This window comes from Artemia franciscana, chromosome 5 (assembly GCF_032884065.1).
Source record: "Artemia franciscana chromosome 5, ASM3288406v1, whole genome shotgun sequence".
NCBI lineage: Eukaryota > Metazoa > Arthropoda > Branchiopoda > Anostraca > Artemiidae > Artemia > Artemia franciscana.
The window spans coordinates 27,699,007-27,726,123 of record NC_088867.1 but is presented as its reverse complement, the minus strand read 5'-3'; the positions used below and the strand labels follow the sequence as shown (position 1 = coordinate 27,726,123).

The 27,117-nt window shown below is 35.6% G+C and overlaps 1 protein-coding gene across 3 annotated transcripts in view; it reads left to right on the top strand.

The window, feature by feature from the left end:
• Nucleotides 1–26,276, top strand: part of LOC136027200 (transmembrane channel-like protein) — an 81,370-nt gene extending 55,094 nt beyond the window's left edge. The window contains exons 10-13 of one of the 3 annotated variants that reach the window (XM_065704214.1): nt 6,225–6,498; nt 19,541–19,763; nt 23,818–23,904; nt 26,093–26,276. In XM_065704214.1, the coding sequence (XP_065560286.1) occupies nt 6,225–6,498; nt 19,541–19,763; nt 23,818–23,904; nt 26,093–26,172 (664 nt within the window). In that variant the 3' untranslated portion in view covers nt 26,173–26,276. The remainder of the gene's footprint in view (nt 1–6,224; nt 6,499–19,540; nt 19,764–23,817; nt 23,905–26,092) is intronic. The other 2 variants (XM_065704217.1, XM_065704216.1) reach the window with 2 other exon arrangements.
• Nucleotides 26,277–27,117: the final 841 nt, after the last annotated feature.

Genomic DNA, 27,117 nt, shown 5'->3' with positions numbered 1-27,117 from the left:
GCTTCTGGATCGATAAAGAAAATAAAGAAACGCCCCCGACTTTCTCTAAAATTATGGATCGATCACCAATGATCTCGCTAGACCAAGACTATCCCCATTTCATTCATCGCAATTAATTTCCTCAAATAGGTATTTTGTTTATGTAAAAACGAGTGATAAAGATAAAAGTGTTTCTTTGATTATATTGAGAACATTTTCCCTTTGAATTTTGGCCGTGGGTAAGGCTTAAAACCAAACAAATATTTAGGAGCATACCCACACTCAAGCGATATAATGCGAAGGCCTGCCAGTAACAACAACGAAAAAGGGGAACGCCTCCTGTGCAATCTATTTGGCTCTCATTTATTTTATTTGTTGTCTTCAAATCATTATTTTATCTAAATGCTGAAATCAGAAACATCCGTGAAAAGCAGCCCTCCCCTCTTTAAAACAGAATTTAGTTTCCTTTTAAATTAATTATTACCGTTTGTCTCCCTTATTTTCAATTCCCCCCCCCAAGACTTTTAATTTTAATTATTCAGTAATGATGTCAATGCGTGGAGCAAAACCTTAAAAACTCATATTTTTTAACTGAAATAATAATTTTTGTTTCTTTTTGAAAGTGTGTTCTCTCACCCCAAATTCTCTGTGCCTACAAAAAAAAAAAATCCTTTTCGTGTAACGCCAGGGCATATTTCTCAGGCGTGAATGTTGAAGACGCCGACTTAAACCTTAGAAACTCTACTTTTTCACCCAAAACATACTTATTGCTCTATACTCACCTGGAATTTTATTCTCTAGGCTGTAATTCCTTTACGCTTTATTTAGATATAATGTTCTTTTCGGTGCAAATACTTTTATAATTTTGCTAGTGTAAATGGGGTTTTCTAGAATTTTCTTCCGTCGTCTAAGGAATTATACTACCCAGAACAAGTTTTATAGATATTATTCACCACAATTTTAGGAATTCTGCAATTGATAATAGGTTTCCTAGGGATTTTTGATCACCATTTTAGGAAGTTTGCGATTGATAATAGGTTTCCTAGTTTTTTTGTTGTTTTTTTTACCAGTCTTATTAGGATTTGAAAAAATATGAAGAAGAAACACTGACTTGTATATAAACTCCTTGAAAACCGAAATATTTTCAATTTATATTGAAATTACCAGTAGTCAAGATATTATTTATTGACAAGAGGTTTCTAAGGATTGTCACCAGCATCTCAGGAATTTTGCTACTGATAATAGTTTTTCTAGGGAGTTTTTACAAGTCTTTTACGATTTGGAAAAAATAGAAGCAGACCTTATACCCCTTAAATGGTGAGCAGTCGACACATGATTCTTGAAAAAAATGGATAGTTTCTCCAAAATATCCAACAAAGATGCTTTTCTTGGAGATTTTTAAAATGAAGCGGACAGCGGAATTTTCAACCAAATTAGAATTGATTGTGTAGAGAACGTTATTTATAACCAAATTGAAAAGACCTACAATATACCTTACTATAGCACGAGCCATACTGAAATGAATATACTATAGTATATGGGAATGAGACGCTTTCCTAGATCATTTAAGATCATATACTTTGAAACCGATGTCAAATATAATTGCTAATGCTCTTTGGCAAATTACTGAGGGCTTTAAGGAGTACCTTGGGAGAAATATTAGAGTGAATTCTTTTACAGGAGAGACAAAATTTGCTTAAGCACCTAACACCACGTGTCCTCTTCTCTCTCGAGGGAAGGAAGGTGTGTGCACTGCTTTACTATCCTACTTGGAATTTTTTCATAAGAATGGAGATATTCCTGACCAACTTTTAGATAAGTTTATACCTAAAATAAATTAAGCCGTTAGAATTTATTCAAAAATTTGTAGCTGGTTCAAAGCATTGGCCATCAAAGGTCTGAATGTTTATTTTGGCCTGCCTGACAAAACATATCCTCTAGATGGAAGAAAAGAGTTTAATAATCCCCCTGGGCCCCAAAAAAGTTTAGCTATTTCAGAACTAAAATTTGACCATAATAGTTGTAGGTCAGCCTACTGAGGAGAACGACAAAACTAGGTATACTGGCCCCAAAACTCTCAACGCGCTAGCACAAATTTTAAATGTTTTTCTATAGATATTTTGTTTTCAAATGGTTACTTGGCTCTACCTCTCCCAAGACCCTTAAGATACCTTTAAATCCTTGTTTAGATATTTAATCCAACCTTGCTTTTATGACGTTTTTTAACACTTATACCTTATCCTAGCAAGAAAAGTGATACAAAATCCCTCATAAAGCGAGTGACAATTGTAACTTGTCGTAACGACAACCATAGCACACCTTCAAATGTGAAGATTCTTTGCAAATTTCTTTTTCTTATTTCCATATTTTCCCCTTAATTGACCCCCATCAACCCGTAAGAAATCAAATGAAAAACAAGTTTTTTCAACTGAAAGTCACTTAAAAAGGGCACTAAAACTTTTAATTCCCGTTAGACTGAGCCCTCTTGTAACATTCTAGGAACTTTGGGTCGATACGATCACCCCTGGGAAAAAGAAATAAAAAAAAATACAAAAAACATAAATAACAAATAAACACGATTTGAGATCGGTCTCCTGGCAAAAAATACGAATATCCACATTTTTGTAGATAGGAGCTTCAAGCTTCTACAGTGGGGTTCTCTGATATTCTGAATGCGACGGTGTGATTTTCGTTAAGATTTTATGACTTTTAGGGGGCGTTTCTCCCTATTTTCTAAAATAAGCCAAATTTTCTCAGGCTCGTAACTTTTGATGGGTAAGACTAAACTTGATGAAACTTATATCTAAAATCATCATTAAAGTGCAATTTTTTAATTGTAACTATTGGTATCAAAATTATATTTTTTAGAGTTTCATTTACTATTTAGCCGGGTCGTTCCTTACCGGGTTGTTCGTTACCGTGAACTGTTTGAAACCACCGAAATCGAATTTTTGGTTGGTTCAAATTTACCAGCGTATATTCAACATATATACACTTTTTACAAATAGATAAAATCTCTGGTGACTCAAAATAAGTTACAGAAATGAATCGGATGACGACCATCTCAGTCAAGTAGAAGAAGAACTAGAAAAACAAATACGAATTAAGGACCTGCATGAATTATTAGGAAGAGTTGGCACTATCAATTAAGTTGAGGTAGGATTGACCCGGCCCTTACCCACTAACAGCGGACAAAATGCTGAAATGATTTTGGGTTATCAGATAATTAAAGATAAGCTATTTCAGAAATAAGAAAATAAAGAATTTAGGAAAAAGAGACCCTTGGGAGGGCTCTTATACAAACATCTGATAATTCATATAGGAGGAAAACCATGTATATTCGAGATATTAGGTAAACAGTTCTTTTTTAATACTTACTTTGCCAATCATATTAAGCTTAAAATTTACAATTACAAATTGTAAAGTAAAATCTTTGATCAGACTTCAATTTATCCTTATATATAAGAGTTCATATGGGGCAAAAAATTTGCATATGCTCTTACTGCGATAAAAGATTTAAGCAGGTTATTCATGTTGAGCATCATAAAAGACTTCGTACTGGAGAAAAGGCATATGAATACTAAATGTGTACTAATACTTTTATCAGAAATCAGAATTATCAAATCATAGGAAGGCTTGTAGCCCTGATTTTTCAAGAGCCATTATAGACCTAAGTGAATGGATTCATCGCCCTCGTGATTCAAAACAGAAAACTTATCATCAAGGAAGTCAGCATATGTATGAAAACTGCATATACACATTACTTTATAGCTCCACACGTATCTTTTGCTATTCAGTAAGCCATAAAACGAAAAAATACACCATAATCAATTAAAGAAACCAAATATCGTGAAATTGGATGAACAAAACTTGAAAACAACTAAAAACTCTCTAAAGATCATAAAATTATGTTTTCGTTCGAGAAAATTTGAACAAAAGCCAAAAATCTTGGAAAACCTTAGAAAAAAACTGAAACTAGCGAAAAACCTTGACAAAACGTTGAAAACTTAAGGACAAAAGTGAAAAACCGCAAAAAAAATCATTGACAAAAGTTAGAAACTTGTGTTTTCGCTCAACAAAAATTGAAAATGGTGGAAAAATTCTACAAACAATGTGATTTTAAACTTTGTATTAAAAATAGCAAATTATTGGAAATAATACAACAAAACTGAAACTGAAGAAAAAATCTGGACATCAATTAAAAAAACCTTGAAAAACTTCGGACACAAATTTGCATTAGTTTAATTTGGACAAGGTAAGGGATACATTAAAAAACCTTTCAAAAACTTAGGACACAAATTTGCATCAGTTTAATTTGGACAAGGTAAGAGATACATTAAGAGCACCCATTAGGACGATAGTCGATGCATCAATTATCTTTATTTATAACGGTAAAAGCTAAATTTCACTATTTCAGTTTATAACAGAAGTATTTTCTTATTGTCGAGGGCATGATCGGAATCTGTAATGTTTTTACCACCACCTTTAAAAAATCACACATCGGGTGGATGGGGGTTAAACAAAGGAAAATATTGAAATAGGAAAGTTTAAGTTTGTTAAAAACCTTCAAATTTGAAGCCTGCATAAGTTTTTCAGGTTTGCCGATAAAATGAGTTGTAATTATCACTTGTTTTATAAAGGGTGAAAACTATGTCATCCTTCGTCTAGAATACGCTATGATGCTTTAAAGACCTTTAAAGGGTGAAAAGGTATCTTAAGTATATTGGGGGAGGGATAGAATAGAGATTTCATTATCATTTAAAACAAATAAGTATCAAAATATAAGTTCTGGGGCAAGCATGCCTAGTTGTGTTACCATTTTCAATGGAGTGAATTATAATTGTGATGGTTCAAACTAGATTATATGTATGATTCTACAGGGCCAAATGAACATCCAGACCTTGGACAGCAGATATTGTGAACCGAATGCCATATTTGGAATATTTATCTTTCAAATATCCCACTATTCAGATTATTTTTTTTTCGAAATACATTTATCGAAAGGTAAAAAAGGTAAAGAATACGGAATTCGACTTTACAGTCCCTACTGGTGGTGCTGATCTCCGTTCCTTGGCCCTTCAGCCTGGAAGTGCAATAGGGGGTTGGGGTCCAACCATCCTGTGCTTTCACACACTCTTCCTGTTTACCTTCTCCAGATTTCTAGGTACCCTTTTAGAGCTGGGTCGACTCTGGCTGAGCTTACAGAGTCACGCCTCTGACACTCGTCCCAAACTAAATACTTGGATACACTAGGGTTCGAACCTTCGCCCTCTTAGACAAAGGATCCTGAACCCAGCGCACCAATCCACTCGGCCATGTTTATCGAAAAGATCATGAATATCTCCTTTCTTATCGAAATACTATATACAGGGTAATACAATATTGCATACATACTCCTTCCAGTCACTAAAAAAGAGAATACTGGTTTCTAGTCGCGTGCGCAAGCTTTTCTTTCTGCTGTGAAAGAATGTACTATCTCCCAAGGTATTCCTTAATCCTTCAATAATTTGCCAAGGAGCAGTAGTAACTACATTTAACTGCGGTTTCAAGCTAAACTATCGTAAGCGATTTTTAAAGGTGTGTCTTTATAATCACAATCTTCTTCTTGAATAGGAACTATTTCTTCCGCTATAGTAGAGTATATGGGTCTGTTCAATTTGATTATAAGCAGCCTCTTATAAATTGCCAATTCTTATTTGGGTGAAAGTTTTGTTGTTAGTCTCATTTTCAAAATCTTCCGACAGTCGCAAGTATCTTTGTGGGGTATTATTTTTTTTAAATAGAAAAAAACACGTTTTCAGAAAAAAGTAAAGAGCAACATTAAATTCAAAATGAGTAGAAAAGCTGCGCAATTTTTCAAATGTAAAACTAACATAAATCCCCATCAACAAATAATGAAATCAAAATGAACAGAACTTGCAATAAATAAGTGGGTCAAACTCAAATGAGCAGAAACTAGCATGAGGAGGGCTCACGCCCCTCCCCTTCAGAGCACAATTTAAACTTTAATGAAAAAATCCTTATTTCTATCTGAATGATTCTATTTTGTAAAAAGATATTAGAATATAATTGATGTTCTAATCCTATGTTGATGGTAATATTTTTCTTGTGTATTACCCACTCCCATCCAATTTGGAGGATTATTTTCGGTTTAGTTTTGACTGAATATGACTTATGAATGAAGCTAAATATTTTTATTATCCAAATAAAAAGTGAGACTAATTTATATTTTCATATCTTTATAGGATGGGTATGTTTTTTGCACCTGTTCTGCCATTCCTCAACATCTTTAAACTGATTCTGCTTATGTATTTCCGGTCTTGGATACTTTTGACTTGTAATGTACCCCACGAAAGGATATTCAAGGCTTCCAAGTCGAACAACTTTTATCTGTGGCTATTGTTAATGATGTTATTCTTGTGCACTCTTCCAGTTGTTTATACCATTGTCTGGCTCGAACCTTCATGGCACTGTGGTCCATTTAGTGACTACAATAAGATGTACCATGTTGCTACTAAGGTAATAAATCTTGTATAGATAACCTATGTTAGGCATAGGGTATCTTAGTTCAGTTAATCAGCATATTTGTTTTCACTATCTGGCATAGTATGGAATTTCCATTCATTTTGGTTTATACAGGAAAATCACTCGTTAGAGATACAGATGGAAAATCTCCCTACCGACGGAACCCCTTTCCAATCCATTTGGAAAATTCATTTAGAGAATGAAAAAAGAACAATCTTGCTCCTTTAATAAGAATTGTACTCTCAATAACCTCTCAATCTCAGCCACCTTAGATCAGTTGCTCATCCAATACATATTTTCTAATAAGCGCTGTTTGAAATTAAATAATACAATTTTTTTTTAAACTGAAATAAAGGAGCGACATTAAAAATTAAAACGAACAGAAATTACTCCGTGTATGAAAGGGGCTGTTCCCTCCTCAACGCTCTGCTTTTTACGCTAGGGTTTGACTCATTCTCTCAACTCTACTTTTTAAAACAGTAAAAAACTATAAAACAGTTGAAACTACAAAAGATACTTTAGCGTAAAGAGCAAGGTACTTAAAAGGAGATGAGCCCCTCATATGCAGAATAATTTCTGTTCGTTTTAAGTTTTAATTCCGCTCTTTACTTTCAGTTGAAAAACTTTTTCATTTGTATTTTTTTTAAATAATCCTAGAAAATCCTGTGCCCCCTCCATGGAAACTCTCTTCCCCCATGACAAATTCCTTCATGGAAAGACCCTCCCACGTAGCCCGTTTTCCTCAGCCCCCCTCCCCTCAACCAAAACAAATCCGCTTGAAAATGTCTGTACACTTCCCAATAACCATTACTTTATGTAAACGCTGCTCAAAGTTTGTAACTTTTAGGCCCTCCCACGGAGACTAGTAAGTCATGAGGTAGTAGTAACTGATCCCCAAAGACAAAGTTATTAGGTTATGCGACTATGCTGAGCAAAATGGCCATCTCAAAATTTTAATCCATTGACTTTTGGAAAAAAATGAGCGCGGAAGGGGGCCTAGGTGCCCTCCATTTTTGTTTCTCTGTTAGAACAACCTTCTTGCTACGTTCTATGACCACTGGGTTGATACGATCCCTGGGAAAAAAAAACAAAAAAATTAACACGCAACCGTGATCGGTCTTTTGGCAAAAAATATGAAATTCTACATTTTTGTAGATAGTAGTTTGAAACTTCTACAGTAGGGTTCTCTGATATGCTTAATGTGACGATATGATTTTTCTTAAGGGTTCTCTGATACGCTAAATGCGATAGTATGATTTTTGTGCTTCTACAACTTTTAGGGGGTGCTTTCCCTATTTTCCAAAATAAAGTACATTTTCCCAGGCTCTTAACTTTTGATAGGTTAGACTAAATTTGTTAAAACTTGTATATTTAAAATCATCATAAACACCCGATTCATATGATGTATCTATTAGTATCAAAATTCTGTTTTTTAGAGTTTCGTTTGCTATCGAACTATCGAACGTTTCAGTATATATATATATATATATATATATATATATATATATATATATATATATATATATATATATATATATATATATATATATATATATATATATATATATATATATATATATATATATATATTTATATATATACAATATATATATATATATATATATATATATATATATATATATATATATATATATATATATATATATATATATATATATTTATCGTCGGTGTCAAGCGGAAACAACGTATCTGACCAAGTTTGGGATTTTCACTTTTTGAAACACAGTTCTACTCGCCGAAAGATTCTGCGTCAAACGGTGCCTATCTCGGTTGTCGCCGAATACAACCAAGCTAGAAACCAAATATCTCGCATTAACATAGGGGGCTGTCAAGCGGAAACTACGTATCTCGCAGCTTCTTCCACACGACATAAGTTGCCTCCAGAACAAAAGAGTCGTTACCAATGATACAGCAAAACACAATCACATGTAAGACAGTTATTGTTCCTTCTGAATTCCTAACGTTACTTAACATATTTTTAGGCAAGTGTGTTGATTAGGAAAAAGGGTTATACTATAACCCTTGTATATTAAATATATGCTTGGAAAACTATAGGTTCTATCACTATCTTAGCTCTATGACCTTGGTTCTAATGCCTTTTGAGGCAGCCAAGGAAAAAAACAAAGAAGCATATATTCTCGACTGACCTGTCAAATTTTGACAAGTCAGTCGAGAATAAAATTCTAGGTTCATAGTATGGACTTGAATTATGTTTCCTGCTAGAGAAGGGGCATTTCGTCTCTCACAGGGTTTGTGTTGAGAGAAATTTGAATCTCTTCATGACAAAAGTGGTTGCGTTGCATGTTACAATTTTGTTTTGTTTACTTTTATTTGATTGTAAGTTATATTTTTCTTCAGTGGCCATGACGTCAAGAAGAAAGAGCCCCCGTTTGACTGAGGCAGAGATGAAGACTCTAATGGGGACTCACAGTAGCTCCAAGGATTTAAGCCACAAATCCTCAGGATGCGACTATATTCTCAGTAGTGACGACGAAGCTGAGCCGCCTTAACTGGTACCAAAGAACTCTGAGCCAAAACCCAAGGCTGTTCACTCCATTTCGTAGGAACCAGTTTTAGAAATACCCGAAGCTAGTCCTTCGAATGGTGAAGGTACCAGCAATGAAGCCTTTGACTCAGAAATTAAGGAAGCAGATACAACTGGGACACAAGAATCCGGAGAGGCAACCTCAGATGAAGAAGAAGGTCCTCTTCCAGACCAAGTGTTTGAATCTGCTTCAGAAAGTGAAGGAGGTCTTCCACTTAAAAAAAGACGTGCAAATAAAAACAAGGAGAGTTTTAGGAAAAGAATATGAAAGAGAACCGAGAAGAGGTGGAGGAAGAAAAGGCAAGAGAAATCAGGCAAAACCTTTGTCTTTCAGACAAATCAAGGTGCAAGTTTTGCAAAACTTTCTCAGACGAACAAAGAAATAAGATCTTTTTACTGGGAGCTTGGCAAAGCAATCAGACAGAAACATTGATTTTGTGCCCACTTTCATTGTGAACCTTTCAGAGCAGACTCTAAAAGAAGAAACAAGAAGAAAGAACACTGTTAGGTACTTTATGCCCCATGACAATGGAAACAAGAAGAAAGTTTTCTGAAATTCTTTTGTGCAACCCTTGATCTTGGGGAGTTTGCTGTCAGAAATTCAGCTAAGAACAATGATCTAGGATTTTCTCGAAGAAAGGATAAGAAATCAGACCCTCCCAATAAGAAACCCAGGGGTCTATAAACATATAAGAAATTGGATGAAAGACTTACCTGCTGTGGACTCTCATTACTGTCGTTCTTCTACAACCAAGAAGCACCTGCCTCAAACCTTCAAAAAAGTCAAGCCTGTTCAGACTGTACACCGAACACTGCAGAAAAATTAAAAAGCCCATCCTTTTGCTTGGGACCTTCATGAACATCCTCAACGAGTTTAACTTCAGCTTCCATAAGCCGACGAAGGATAAGTGTAAGCTCTGTGAAATTGTGCAGTCTGCCCAGAATACGACAGAAAGTAAAAATTTGGCTTACACGAGCCACATAATAGAGAAGAAGGCAACCAGGCACTATACGGAAGCCACCCCCCAGCATGCTGAAGCTGACCAGTCTCACGTTGATGCGTGCTTGATCTAGAAAAAATACTTAGCATACCACACGGAGAAGGAATGTTGATAGGATTCTCTCAAAAATATGCTTGCTACAATTTTACAGTTTACGAGCATGTGACTGAGTATGGATGTTGGTTCTTCAGGGAGCAGAAGAACGGAAACCAAGGGGCAAACGAAATAGCAACTTGTCTGTCGCGGTGGATTAGAGAAATTGATAGTTGAGGTACTGTCAAGACAGTAAGCCTGTCTGTGACTGTTGCGGTGGTCAAAACAGAAACCGCCAAATGCTTGTTATGCTCTTTTCAACTCTTCAGCAGTGTAAAAAAAAACCAGATAATTGAGCTGAATTTCCTACTTTCGGGTCATTCGCTAATGACTGTGGACACCCACAGTCGTTAAAACTCAGTTTTCATTAAAAATGAAGACGAAATTGAGTTATTTTGTACACGGAGGGACCTCACCACCATGAGTCCTATCCCCTCTTTCCAGCTTGGTTTTGTTTAATTCTAGAATGCAACAAAATAGCCAGCTCGTAAGTACCTTTGTTTTACCAGCCAATTACCTTTAAAAAAATAAGTGCTGAAAATTCTATTGTTTAGAACAAAATTGAATAGTTCTTTTAGTCAGGGATTCCAATATATCCTCTTCGATAATCTGTGGCCAATGATTTGACAAGATCATCCCTAGGGCAGTTTTATCAGGATTATTCTCCTCAGCATTACAGCAATTTTCATAAACTGATTTTCATTGTTTTCTTTTTTTAATTTTTTTATCAGTAAATAACTTTTAATGGGTAAACTAAATATTGTTGAAGCTAGTATGTTTAGAGTCCATTGTCTGGCTCGCTACATCATGGCACTATGGTCCATTTAGTGACTATAAGAAAATTTACCCTTTTGCCGCTAAAAAAAATAGATCCTGTTTAAATAACCTGTCTTAGATCCATTCAATGGCTACATTTATTATCAGTATCTAGCCCAGTTTGGAATCTATACTCGTTTGATTTTTTACAGGAGAATCATTCCTTTAAGATACAGATTTCATATCTTCCTACCGATGAAACCCTTTTTAAACAAAGTTAGAAAGTGCATTTAGAAACTGAAAATAGAACGATCTTGCAACTTTGATGTAAATTATGCTCTGAATTATCTGTAAATCTTAGTAACCTTAGATTAATTGTCTCCCTAATAGACATTTGCTGATCGCCACTGTCTGAGAAACTCTTCTATTCCATTAAAAGGACAATTCCATGTTCCATACGAAGGAGATTTCACCACCCTGACCCCCTCTTCTTTCCATAAAATTTTTACTTTATTTAAGAATGAAGCAAATACAGCCGGGAGATAATTACACTTGGTTTACCAATCGATTGCCTTTCAAAACATATGAGCCGAAAATTCTATTGTTTCTGAGGAAATGTGAAGAGTTCTTAGGGCAGACGTTCTAATAAATTTATCTGGATAATCTATGAACAGTATTTTGGTGACTTCAACCCTGCTTAACCAAAAAAGCACGTATCCCTGACCATCCTACTTGTAAATAACAGAATTCTACGTTAATAGTTAGCAGGTTAAAAACTCTTTCTTAGGGTTTTCAGACATGTTCAATTTCACAGCATCATTTTCGTTGAAATTACCCTAAATTTTATAAGGTGTATATCATTATTTTTTTTAATTAGTTTTTTTCTTCACCTAATAAATTTTAAGCGGTAAGTGAAATATTAAAGAAGCTCGAGCATTTAGAGTCAGTGTAAAAAGTGAAATGATTGATGCATATATTTTAATTCAAAGTTCCCTTTTTCAGAGTTTCAATTTGTATTAGGAATAGCATTCTTCACTAACAATTTAATACCCTAGCTCCCTTATACAGGACTTCCTAATTCCGGCTCTTGCAGATGGGGCCTGCGGCCTATCATACAGTTCATGGTAACGAACTTTAAGTAAGGAGTGACTCTGTCCAAATGTAGACGAAACTTCAGAAAATGAAGGTTTGATAACAGTTGATAATTCAAAAGAATTGGCTTTTTATGTTAATTGCAAATGTATAAATTTCAGTTTAACATTTAGTTTAATTTTAACAATCGTAAACTACGAGCCTTAGAATACTTTTATAATTTTTGAAAAAGGAGGGAAACAGACCAAAAAATCAAATGATCATAATGAAAATCTTGCCACTCTTTAAGAGCCTTGCTACAGAGGTTTCAAGCTCCTATTTACAAAAATGTGCATTGATTTGTTTTGTTGTTATTCCTAGGGGTGATTACTTTCAGTTGATTAAATAAAAAAACAAGTTTTTTTTAGCTGAAAGTAAGGAGCGACATTAAAACTTAAAACGAACAGAAATTACTTCGTATATGAAAGGGACTGCTTCCTCATTAACGTCCCGCTCTTTACGCTAAAGTTTGACTCTTTCTCTCAACTCAGCTTTTTAAAACAGTAAAAAGCATTATTTGTATAAGCTTAAGCATTATACGAGAAACATTCGAGAAGTTACATTTGGTTAACGCTAGTGAAATATACCCGAGTAAGATAAAAATATAATAGTTTAGAAGCGAAAATCGGCTGTATGTTGCACATTAGGGGGGGGGGGGTTAAAGCATAGCATATATTAAATACGTAACCTACACAAACATATTCTAACCTAGCCTAACCAAAATACCAAATAAATTTGTATTTAAAAAAGAAGTTATAAAGTAGTTTCCCAACAGGCCTTATGTAATTGTTTGGTGTAGACAGCGTGAAAAAAAACTATCCGTCTTCGTGATAGAAATTCTCGACTGCCCATTATATAACAGACAAATATCATAATTAGTTGTATTCAAGGCCGTGTCTAGGAGGGGAGTTAGGGATTTTGACCCCCCTCCCCGAAATTTTTGCGCCACTCTTAAAAAGGTAACAAAAATGTTTATAAGCAAATGTACTTGTATGATATACCCCCTACCACTCAAGTTGTTTATGCATTTACGCATTGCAAAACCGTTTTTATGGCGCTTGGTATTAACCAAGTGACATTCCCGATTTGACCATCTGGGGGGGGGAGTGGGCGGCCTGTTAATTCGAAAAATAGAAACATTTAAGTATTTTTAACTTACGAATGGTTGATCAGATCTTAATTAAATTTGATGTTTGGAAGGATGTCATGTCTCAAAGCTGTTATTTTAAATCTCGACCGGATCTGATGACATTAGGGGGGAGTGGAGAGGGGGAAACCTAAAATCTTGGAAAACACTTAGAGTGGGGGGTCGGGATGAAACTTGGTGGGAAAAAGTCCTAGATACATGATTGACATAACTGGAACGGATCCGCTCTCTTTGGGGTAGTTGGGGGGGGGGGGTAATTCTGAAAAATGAGAAAAAATGAGGTATTTTTAACTTACGAACGGGTGATCGGATCTCAATGAAACTCGGTATTTAGAAGGATATCGTGTCTCAAAGCTCTTAATTTAAATCCTGACGGGATCTGGTGACATTGGGGGGGGGGGGTGTTTGGGGAGGGGAAACCTAAAATCATGGAAAAAGCTTAGATTGGAGGGATCGGGATGAAACTTGGTGGGAAAAATGAGCAGAAGTCTTAGATACGTGATTTACATAATTGGAACGGATCTGCTCTATTGGGGGGGGGGGGTTAATTCTGAAAATAAGAAAAAACGACGTGTTTTTAACTTATGAAGGAGTGATCGGATCTTCATGAAACTTCATATTTAGAAGGAACTCGTTACTCAGATCTACTACTACTACTACTACTAATAATAACTCACTGCAGCACCAAGCCGCCTGAAGCCAACACAGCTACGCACGCTCCTCCTCCAACCTAGTCTATTTAAAGCCTCCCTCTTTACACCCTCCCAGGAAGTTCCCATTTCCTTTAAATCTTTATTTATGACATCCTCCCAACCCAGACAAGGACGACCTGCTTTCCGTGTAGCCCCAGACGGTTGGCCAAAAAGGACAATCTTCGGTAATCTGTCATCCTTCATCCGTAGAACGTGGCCTAGCCATCTCAACCTTTCTTTCATTATGGCCCCAGAAAGCGGGATTGAACCACACTTTTCGTACAACCTACTGTTTGAAATACGGTCAGTCAGCCGGGTACCCAGAACAATCCGTAGGCAATTTCTCTGGAAAACATCTAGTAAATTTTCATCTGCTTTTCGGAGTACCCATGCTTCAGAGCCATACTTGACCACTGTCATCACTGTAGCTTCCAATATTCTAATCTTGGTTTGTAGACTTATCTTTCTATTCTTCCAAACTTTTTTTAACTGTGAAAAAACACCCTGGGCCTTAGCTATTCTACTTTTAACATCTTCACTGCTCCCACCATCTTTACTAATAATACTACCAAGGTAACTGAAGCTCCCAACCTGATCAATCTTTTCGTTACCTAATGTCACATGTTCATCTTCACTTATTCCTAGCCTTAGTAACTTAGTCTTCTTAACATTAATTTTCAAGCCTATTTTAGCACCCTGAACTCGTAAAACCTCTAAAAATTAATTCATTTTGCTCACACTTTCATCTAATATGCTTAAATCATCAGCATAATCTAAGTCCAGGAGCGTTCTTTCTCCCCATTTGATTCCATGGTCTCCAATTGCCTTTCCTGTGCTCCTTAAGACGAAGTCCATCAAAATGATCCATATAAAGGGGGATAGAACGCAACCCTGCTTAACTCCTGATTTAATACAAAACCAGTTGCTAACCTCATTTCCTACCTTAACGGCAGCAGTATTATTCTCGTACATGGCGCAAATCTCTTTAATATATTTTTCAGGTATACCATATAACGACAAGACCTTTGTTAACGCTGTTCTATCAACAGAATCGAAAGTTTGCTCATAATCGATAAAACATGAGGACCAAAGGTGTTTGACAACGAAGGGACTTCTCAATTATTAACCTAAGAGTGAAAACATGGTCGACACATCCTCTACCTTTCCTAAAACTGCATTGTTCTTCCCTTAAAACTTTGTCTACAGCATGTCTCAGTCTAAAAAGTATCATATTACTCAGTAATTTGCTACCTACAGAGACCAGACTAATGCCTCGATAATTACGACACTCACTCTTGTCACCTTTCTCATACAGTGGTTTAATTAAGGTTTTCCTAAAATCATTGGGTGCTTCCCCTTTTTCAAAAATCATGTTCATAATCTTCAGTAGCTTATTCCTAACCTCAGAGCCACCATATTTAAGAAACTCATTAATCATACTATCAGCACCTGGGGCCTTATTATTTTTTAATCCTTTTAGTACTGTCGCTAATTCTTCCTCACTAAACAAATATTCCTTCACATCCAAGGTATCACAAACTTTTTCATTTTCATCTATATCTTTTCCTGCAACTGTGTCTCGGTTTAGCACATTCTCAAAATGTTCCACCCATCTTTCTTTAACTTTTTCCTTATCACTAATTGTGGCCCCATTTCTATCTTAAACTGGGACTAGTCCGGATTGGCTACTCCCTTTCAATTTATTAACATGCCAGTATAATATTTTACTATTATGCTGTCTAGCCGCATCTTCCAGATCCTCAGCAATTTTATCCATCGCCTCCACTTCACATCTCCTTAGTTCATATTTTAATGCTTTCTCCGCTTTCTTTACATTCCTTTAAATCTCAACTCAGATCTCTTATTTTAAATCTCATCCGGATCAAGCGTAATTGTGGGGGGCAGTTGGGGGGGGGGACCGGAAATCTTAGAAAATACTTAAAGCGGTGAGATCAGGATGAAACTTGATGGGAAGAATAGAAACCTGTCTAAGATACGTGACTGAAATAACCGGACCGGATCTGATCTCTTTGGTGGAGTTGGGTGGGGGGTAATTTTTAAAATTGAGGTATTTGTAACTTACGAAAGGGTGACCAGATCTTAGTGAAATTTTATATTTAGAAGGATCTTGTGCTCTAATTTTAAATGAGCTCTAATTTAAAAAAAGCTCTAATTTTAAATTCCGACCAGATCCTATGACATTGAGGGGAGTTGGAGGGGGAAACTGGAATTCTTGGAAAACGTGAAAATTGGGGTATTTTTATCTTACAAATAGGTGATCGGATCTTAATAAAATTTGATATTTAGAAGGAATTTATGTCTCAGAGCTCTTATTTCAAATCCCGACCAGATCTTTTGACATTGGGGGGAGTTGGAGGGGGAAATCTTGGAAAACACTTGGAGTGGAGGAATCGGGATGAAGCTTGGTGGATAGAATAAGCAAATGTCCTTGATACATGATTGACAGAATCGGACCGGATTCGCTCTCTTTGGGGGAGTTGGGGGAAGGGTTCAGTGATTTGGTGAGTTTGGTGCTTCTGGACGTGCTAGGACGATGAAAATTGGTAGGCGTGCCAGGGAGCTGCACAATTTGACTTCAAAAAGTCGTTTTCCCAGATTCAACCATCTGGGGGGCTAAAGGGAGAGGAAAAATTAGAAAAATTAGGTATTTATAAGTTACGAGTGGGTGATCAGATCTTAATGAATTTTAATTTTTAGAAGGACATCGTGACTCAGAGCTCTTATTTTAAATCCTGACCGGCATTAAGTCTCATTTTTTCCTTTTTAAATCAATCTATTGATTCATAAAATTTTGTTAGAGCTCATGCCATATGATCTCTTGGCTCTTAGCTCTTCTTGCCTCGTCAGAAGTGCCATATGAGCTCTTAGCTCTTGTCTTTTTTTCTAGCTTAACGTGAGACAAGACAAAGAGAAGTGACAGATTAATTAGAAAATATGCAATTTGGGTTATATATTTTTACATTAGGGGTGGTGAGGTGGTGCTAAAGTATTTGGACAGTGTGAAGGTAGAAAATAATTCTTACTAAATAATAAGCAGAATAATTGTACCTAACACATTAGGCATGCAAACCCACAATACTTTACACCATTCCACCCCCTACCCCAATATATAAAAATATAGCCCAAATTTGTTTTAAATATTATATTTTTATCATATTTAGGTGTATTTCATTAGGGTTCAGTGTCAGTAAAACATATTTGAAGAATATTAGGTAGGGGGCATTTCCTACAAGTACCAAAACAAATTTTTGATGCGCTTAAAAAGGTTCTTTGTCCCCCCCCCTCCAAAATTAAAATCTTCTTGTAAAACTCCCTCGAAAAAAATCCTGAATACTGCCCTGGTCGTATTAAATAGAAACACAATGTAAACTGGTTGGAAATTGGAAAATTTTATGTCGGTTCCTCCCTATTCATAAGTACCCAACACCGTTTTTGTAAAGATTCGGTGAAGTATTTTTGGAATTATTTACTAAGTATCCATAAATCCCTATATGATAAAAACGCTTGGAAAGATACTTCAAAGTCTTAGTGTTCAGATCCCATTTCTGCCATCTAGTTTTTGTTTTATTTTTTACTTCTTCCCAATTGAAAGTGATAGTGAGAGTGGAAATAAGAAAAACTTATTTGAACATAAAAATCTTTCGTCTGCTGAATCTGAATACTTAAAATTTTGAGTTGGTGTTTAGTCTTAACACAATAGTCAGGCTTATATTATCATTAGTTCCTCTAATTTTTTCTTAAACAGGGATTAGAATCTGAGCCATTTGGATGTAGGTTACTGGTAGCAAGTACCTGCCATTTTTTTCCTAATTAAATAAAAAAAACAAGTTTTTTAACTGAAAGTAAGGAGTGACATTAAAACTTAAAACGACCAGGAATTACTTCGTATATGAAAGAGGCTGCTTCCTCATCAACGCCTCGCTCTTTACGCTAAAGTTTGACTCTTTCTCTCAATTCTTCTTTTTAAAACAGTAAAAAAACTTTAGCGTAAAGAGCGGGGCGTTGATGAGGAAGCAGCCTCTTTCATATACGAAGTAATTTTTGGTCGTTTTAAGTTTTAATGTCGCTCCTTACTTTCAGTTAAAAAAACTTGTTTTTTTTATTAAGTTCTGAACGTTTTTGAATCAATGCATGTTTTGATTTTGGCTCTCCGCAGAGGAATAATTAAAACAAAATTTGCATTTTTTTTTTTGGCTAAATGACTTTCTCATAATTTTGATCGAATGATTTTGAGAAAAAAAGAGCGGGGGAGGAAGCCTAGTTGCCCTCCGATTTTTTGGTTAATTAAAAAGGCAACTAGAATTTTTATTAGTAAAAGATTTACGTAACTTATAAATTAGCTTACGTAAAGAACTCTTGCATTCTCATATTTTTATTACATATATGAGGGGGTTCGCCCCCTTGTCAGATCCTCGCTCTTTACACTAAAGCTTAAATTTTGTCCCAATTCATTAAGAATGACCCCATAATCACAAAAGCCGCAGAATAAATAGTTGAAATTACTAAAAATACTTTAGCGTAAAGAGTGAGGTATTAGGAGGAGGTGAGCCCCTCAAATGGGTAATAATTTCTGTTTGTTTTAAGTTTTAATGCTGCTCCTTAATTCCAGCTGAAAGAACGTTTTCATATTTATTTTTTCATTGTTTTTTTTTTTAATAATGCTAGTAAATCCTGCGCTCCCTTCATGGAGATTTTCTTTCCCCATGACAAATTATCGATGGAAAGTTCCCCCAGCATATCCCCCTCTTCTCAACCCCTCCCCCAACCAAAAAAATCCTCCTGAAAACGCCTGTACACTTCCCAATAACCATTACTATATGTAAGCACTGGTCAAAGTTTGTAACTTGTTGCCCCTCCCACGGGGACTGTGGGGGAGTAAGTCGTCCCCAAAGACATAGTTATAAGGTCTTTCGACTACGCTGAATAAAATGGCGATCTCAGAATTTTGATCCGTTGACATTGGTAAAATAATTAGCGTGGGGGGGGGGCCTAGGTGCCCTCCAATTTTTTTGGTCACTTAAAAAGGGCACTAGAACTTTTCATTTCAGTTAGAATGAGCCCTCTTGCAACATTCTAGGACAACTGGGTCGATACGATCACCCCTGGGAAAAAAAAAAAACAAAAAAAAAAAAAACAAAAAAACAAATAAACACGCATCTGTGATCTGCCTTCTTGCAAAAAATACAAAATTCCACATTTTTGTAGATAGGAGCTTGAAACTTCTACAGTAGAGTTCTATGATACGCTGAATCTGATGGTGTGATTTTTGTCAAGATTCTATGACTTCTAGGGGGCGTTTCTCCCTATTTTCTAAAATAACGCAAATTTTCCCAGGCTCGTAACTTTTGACGGGTAAGTCTAAACTTGATGAAACTTATATATTTAAAATCAGCATTAAAATGCGATTTTTTTTTATGTAGGTATTGGTATCAAAATTCCATTTTTTAGAGTTTTGGTTGCTATTGAGCCGGGTCGCTCCTTACTACAGTTCGTTACCACGAACTGTTTGAAATTGCGTTTAGTTAATCCTCTCTGTTTCTCAGAATATTAATACTGATCAATATCTTCAAATAAGTTTTTCTTATGGTCAAGTCTATAACTTTACAAATTATGACACCTTTAATTTTAGGAGATATTTGCAATCGCACCAAGTTCTTTTCATTGGGTGCTAAGTTACCTAGCATCACCTGGTGTTGTCATACCTTTGCTTATACTCCTTGTTCTGGTTATTTACTACCTAACATCCTTGAACTCATCTTTGAAAGAAGCTGTTGTAGATTTGAAGAACCAATTGAAGCTAGAAAAAGACAGTCTAAAGAGACTGCGAAGGACATATACAACTAATAACAAAGGTACAATTCTGTCCTTGAAATTTGGTAGACACTAAGCATGTTTTGCACGGTTGTTGAATATATTAGCCACCAAATCTGATGGAATTTGAGTGACTCAATTACAAAATCTCAGAAAATTTTCAGAAACAGTCAACTCTCGCAGCGTATGTCGATGTACACCACAGCAAAGGTATCTATACAGTAATTAGCGTTCCTACCCTCGATTGAAGAAATCACGGTAGTACGATCATACCACTATCTTTAACAAAATATTTTATTTTTATCATATCTGTTTGAATGTCAAGTAGTGAATCAAACTATTAGGAAACTAACCAATACTTCACTCCGTTGAACCCCGTCCGTCTGTAGCGCAGCGAGGTGTCCCATTTCTGAAACAAACGTACATGTCTGTATGCATACCTTGGTTGTAATGAACACTTCTCTGTATATCAAAATTTGTGGGGAAATTGTTTTTTGCTATATATGAAAAAATTGCATATATGTATTTGTAAAATGTATCAAAGACGTATGCGTTTATTTGTCCTTTTTTTTACCTTATGCTTATTTGTTTTTTGACACAACTGTAAAGCAGAGTATGGTTTCTTCCATGATGGAAAAAAAACCAGAAGAACTCTTTTGTATCTTTTCGGCGAAACAGTGCATCGGCCATAGTACGGCATCAGCCATGGTACTCCTGAAATATTGCATGCACACTATTTTAAATGTTTAAAAAGGCATACTGCCAAAAAGTTTGATATGCCTTAATCCCGGCATCTCCTGAAAATTTCAGTTTTATTCCCAAGCAGTTCTTGAGATGTTACAGATATTATGTTTTTCTATTATTTTTTTTTAGCATGGGTGCATGTAGTCTAGTGTCATTCATTTTATAATGTTACTTAACTATAAGTATATTCTTGGCACATAGGGGCTTAAAGTGCCAAGACTTTCAGACAGATTTGAAACAAATTTGCTTAAATCTTTTCTGGGTTCTTTCCCAAGTAAAAATTCGAAGTTCAGTTTTCTCTTCGAAAGGCTTCTATAAGTTCCACCATGATTTTCCATGTCATTCTCAGGATATTACTCATAGGCTATTTTGGTAGTCTGACAAAACAAAGTGTATTTTCGTTTACTTCGTTGCTTAACCGTTAGCAGATTTTAAGTTCCAAAGGTGCTTATAGAGCAAAACTATTTAATTTTACCGGAGATACAGCAAATTTAGCCCCTACTACTACTTAGTGAGTTTTGTAAAGCAGAGAAGGGTACAAGGAGAGGAGGGGAGAAGTTAGTGACCTTCTGATAACTATCAGCCTTTAAAAATGGGCGATGATTTTTTACTTGCAATCGAAGGTGCTCCCTTCCCAGTTCCTAGGACCACCCTGTCTCTGGAAAATGGTTGGAGAAAAAGTTACTAAATTTTTCTGGTGCTTCGCCAGAAGCTGGTTTCTGGGAGGGGGAGTTGCTAATATTTTTTTTCTATTTTTCCACCTGCATTTCAGTTTGTTTGGCCAAAAGACAAGGAATGTAAATGACGTTCTGGCCTTTAACAATTTTACTTTTGGAAAGGTAGCCTACACTTATTTGTGATAATTTTTCTTCGTTTTAAGCTGTGATAAATCGTTAAGATTTAAGTTGCGAAAGTTTGACTTGATTTTTCATCTTAGTTCTTTTTTTTTGTTTGGTTTATGATTCCTTTATTCATCTATTGCTGAATACGTTACTTTTCTTATATGTGACATTCATTTTAATGTATATACTTTTTGGGCTCAAATTATTCTTTCGCGGTAATTTGGAAAGAGCTAGCAGCCCAAAATCTTGTGAAGGACTTTCCTATAGGTTAAATTTACCAAATTTCCATTAGGTTTGGACACTTCCCCGCAAATAGTGGGGTTTTGAAATAAATAACACATCTCAATATCTGTCACCTTTGTCCTCTTTATCCAAGGTATTTGGGTCATAAATTTCAAGCATATTCAAAAATCAATATAATTTGCGCATTCAGAACAGTGGTTTACGCTTGTGAAATTCGCTATTCTCGTGTCCTGTTGGTCAAAGGTACTTTCCCGTAAGTTTCTATGTAATCAGCAAAGAAAAAAAATTCCTGTGTGCTGAAAAGTTAAGGTTAGGGTGGTATCGAGGGGTCATAGACCAACTTTGTTCTTTCTTTAATACAGAGTGGAATTATTTGGATTAGTCCAGAGTCAAACAGATGTTAAATACCCTTTTTGCTAAGACTTACTTACTTAGATCCTCCTACACTTGAGGGTGCAAAGGGCAACGACGGTTGACCTCCAGCTAAACGGTGTTGTGCCGAAGACCAAAGTTCATTCAAAAGGGCTCAGAGACTCGTTGCCTCTTTCTCCAGGGATCTACCAAGTGTGTTGCATTGTCTTCCACTCCTTCGAAAGCCAGGTGGGGTCCAACACCATAAATTGTGTGAGAGGCGTCCTTCGCTCATGCGGGTCATCTGTCCCCAATACTTCCTATCTTCTCATTCTGATCTCGCCAGTCACCAGTGGTTGTTCGGTATCAGCCCTAATCTGGGCATTCGTTACTCGATTGGTCCAATGTAACGCAAAGATTCGACGCAGGCAATTACTCTCGAAGACTAATTGTCTTTTCTCAGCATTCTTTGAAAGGCTCACATCCATATAAAAGTACAGAGAGTACATTAACCCCTAAACAATCGCAATTTCAACTTCTGAGAGTAATATCTACATCTCCAAATATATTACAGCTGAGAAAATGCTCCACCTGCATACACTATGCGTAGCAAGACTTCTCTGTCGCAATTCCCATCTTGGGTAATTGTACTACCGAGGTACTTAAATTCTCTGACCTCTTCTATATCAGTGCCTTCGTATCGAATTCCAGCTGCAATGGTCGTCACAACTGCGTTTGACATACATTTCGTTTTATATCAATCTTCAGACCCATAGGGGAAGCTCTTGGAGCTAATTCATTCAGATTATGTTGAATGTCCTCTTGGAAGTGAGCCACGAGAATAATATCGTTCAGCGAAATCGCAGTCGCTCGGGGCTTAGTTGTAGGCATCCTCTAACGTGGTAAGCTCGAAGAACAAAATCAATAAGCATTGCTAAACATCCTTGACGTACACCAGACTCAACAGGAAACCACTCTGATAGCCCATTTTCCATCTGGACTGCAAAAACCTGTGCAGTACACAGGAATTTAATCATATTCACAATTTTCGGAGGCTTTCAATACATTAGGAGAATTTTCTCGTAATTTTCACGGCAATCAAAGGGATAAAATTAACCTTGACTGGGCTGCCCACTTAATTGAACAATCTGTCTTGGCTTTTTTCTACAATTGGCCATGACTTTGACTTTTCCCACAACTATTCCCTTTTTCTAAATTCAGGAATCAACGGATCTCGGTCAAATGCTTTCAAGAAGTCTATAAACACCAAAATAACATGTACTTGCCATTGGTTTGATTCCTCTAGCAGAACATGTAAGCTAAATATCAGGCTGCAGCAAGAACGATGTTTGCTAAAAATCTAGTTTTGACCAAAGAAGGGGTGGGCATCGATTTAGGTGCCCATGAACTTGTTTTGGTTATCAAAGAATACAAATCGAAAAAGCTTTTAGCAATTTTTGCACCGAATAAAGACTTAGCTAAAAATTACATCAGGTAGCTGAAATTCCTCAGCTTGGATATAGATCAATGTAACGCTGAATCAAAACTTAGTTCCCTTTTGTATGCAGAATGTCAGACTTAGCTCATTTCTGTGCCAAGTCAGGACTTACCTTGTGTTTTCATTGGGTTAAGACCTAGCATTTTTATTTTTATTTTTTGCATAACTTCCCTCCCCAGTTTCAACTGAGCTTGTTTTCACTTTGCGTCAGGAATTAACTCATTTTACTCCACGTTTAAATTCTGCAGGCAAACAAATATTTTCTTTAGACGGCGGACCTCTTTGCACATCAACTATAAGACTATCTAAGAACAAGAAGGTAGGTTTTTGTCAATATTTTAAGAAAATGAATAGGAAGTTAGGATTCTCATGAGCGATGGTCTTTAATTAGCTACATGGGCTTTAATTTTGTTATAGATCAGGAAGAAATCCAAATCCGGGAGTGTAGTGATATCATAATGCGAAAAAATGTACTGACAGATAAAGACCAAGTCAGCGTATACGGTAGGCATCTTTCATTCATTTTAATTTTAGACTAGCTTCTTATTTTAAGAATTTTCAAGGATACTAAAAATGGTTAATCATTTGGTAAAACAGAAAGCACATGATAAATGACGAATGACAAGAATAGAGCTAGATTTTGAAAATAGCACATCATATTTTTCTTTGGGGTGAACTGAAAACGTCAAGTTCCCCCCTGCTAGAAAATGTGCCATCCCCCCTCTGACAATTTTCTGTGCACTTCCCAATAGCCAATACTATATGTACACATTGGGCTAAGTTCACAACATGCACCACCTCACCCGGGGCCTGGGGCAAGGCATCATCAAAGACATACACATTAGATTTTTTGACTATGGTAAACAAAATGGCAATCTTAAAATTTTGATCGGAAGACTTTGGGAAAAAAAAACAGGCATGGGAGGGGAGCTAGCTGCCTTCCAATATTTTTGGTCATTTCAAAGGGGCACTCAAACTTTTGATTCCTGATCAAATGTTCCCTATTTCGATCGTATAGGATAACTAGTTCAATACTGTCACCCTGGGAAGGACAAAGAAAACAAAAAATAAACCCGTATCTGTGATCTTGCTTCCGGTAAAGAATGCAAAATTCCACATTTCTATATAGAGTCTGATATAGAACTAACTCTTCTGACCGTCTGTTTACTTGTGTCTGTCTTTATATATTAATGTTTTGACTCTTTCTCTCTTCCTGTGTCTGCGTGTCTGACCATCTGTTTGCCTGTTTCTTTGTCTCTTTTGTGTGTTTGTGTGTCTTCACCGTCTGTTTATTTGTGCCTTTCTTTCTGTAATTGTGTGTTTGACTCTTTGCGTTTGTGTGTGTTTTGGCCTCTCTCTATCTTTCTCTCTCTTACTCTCTCTTCCTCTATCTATCTTTCTCTCTCTCTATGCTTGTGTGTCTGACCGTCTATTTGCCTGTCTCAGTGTCTGTCTTTGTGGGTTTGTCAAATGGCTTCAGTATACCCACTATGGGCAGAATTAGAATAGATCCCTTTGGGCGTACTTGGAATAGAGGGGTATGGCCATGCTCGGGGTAATTGAAGGGTTACTACTACTGTTTGAACTTTGATTATTTGTTGAACGTATATCATGCATAATCATATATATTGGCAAGGAACAAAATAAATACACTACCTGATGTTTTTTTTATTCTCTTTTCAAAATCGATCATAACTTCTAAGGTATATTCTATTTTGAGCCCTTAATTGGGTCCCTCAAGATAACTTATTTTTCTTCTTCTTAGTTTTCAGACTAAGTAATAAGATTGAAAAATTATTTTAACAATAATTATATATAAAATGTACCTTTGAAAGAAGGTGTTAAATAACATTCTCTGGTATTACAGTGCCCTATCAGCAAAAATAAAAGAAAAAAAAAGCATGCGTCTGTATACCCATGAAAAACAGTGAGTCTTCTTGTTGTTCAACGCTGAAGTTGCAAATTTTTTCTTTATGGTTTTTCAATAATGGTGTGTTTTTCTGTTTCTGTGACAAGTTTCTCGAGGAATTTCAGGATACTGTTAAAAATTCCCGCAAACTTGTTTCGCAAATAATATTTTAATATTAAGACTAATGCAAATAATAGTTGTCATTCCTGAATAAGCTACAATAGACAATCTTTTAATAAAATCGTTTACTACAAATTATATAAATATGTCTATATTTACTGATGTTTTGTTGCACAAAATGGTAAAAAAACAACACTTTGCTGTGGCTTGTCAAAATTGGGCTCAAAACTTCTGAGGGTTTTTTATCACAGAAAATCTAATATAAATCATAGGTTTTTATTTTATATGAATGGACGTTTGATTTCGTATAATGGATGAAAACACTAATTTGCTCTGGCGCAATGTATTTTGTTACTGAAAAAAAAAATAGTTTCGGCTGTTTCTTTGAAATGGTTCCTGTTTTGAAATGAAATAGTTGCTGTTTTTGAAATAATTAATAATTACGAAAAGCAATCCCACATTTTTATAATACTGTTGATAACCACTCTGTCTTCCTACGAATAAGCATAACCTTTTTGTTGTCTTTAGTATAACTGTTTCTCCTGGGTTCCTTTAAACACACAAAATATCTTGTGTTTGACATTAATTTCCTAGGATGGGGGTTAGGGTGTTTTAAAAATCATAACTGTGTCTGTAAGTTGCCTTAACGTGTTTTATTTTCAGACGTTCCAAGTGAAAGAGTTTACTCTGTACCACGAATAGAAAGAAGAATGGTTCCTGATTTTGATATTGCTCACGGTTAGCTGCTCTGGAAACCATGCTTTATTAGAAAATTATTATCAGAGGCTGAAAATTTTGAAAGGAGGAATAAAAATATGATTATACTCGAATATAGATTTCACTTGAATTTTATACACTCAGAAAAAAATTGTGACATTTATCAGATTAGCACAAGTTGCTTTCTCCAACTAGATAAAAAAATTCCAACGAAAACTTTTTTCAATGAAAATTAAAGAGTCCCGTATTACAACCTAAAAAGAGCAGAAATCAAGCGGTATAAGAATTTCAACCTAAAAAGTAAATCAGTAAAAAATGTATGAAAAAACAAAGAAACAGACAGTTATATGGATGAACAGATAAATCATTATACGAAGAGAAATCACAATGAAGAGCCAAGCCAAACTTAAGCAGAAAAGAAATTAATATAAACAACATCACAGCTAGCTTCGTATCTCCCTAAGGCAAGAGAATGATTAGCATTTCAATTAAAATTATTTGTAGTTCTAGCAATGTTTTTAAATATTCATTATATTAAAATCATCACTGCAACAAAATAAAATCCCTATCAATAAAGTTTTATATCAATCCCTATAAAACTCCCTATCAAAATAAAGTTTTTAACGATTCATTTTCTACACCTTTGAAAGAAAGAATTAACAAAAATTTACTGCGTATTAGACTAGTAAAATTACACTTATTATAAAAAATATAATACTGTTAATTTCTGGAAGTCTCAGCAAAATTGGAACTTTCAATGTTCTATTTATAGAATAAAGACTATTTAAAAGTCATTACATTTTCAGTTTAGTACTGGTGTCACTCTTTTGTCCTAGAAAGTTCTTGGAGCAGACACCCTACTCTTACTTGTGTTAATTTTTGTTCGTTTTAATTTTATTTGATAATTCTTTTTAATTTTATCTTTGTTCAGGATTCTTCTATTCAATTAGAACAATATTTCCTGTCTTTAT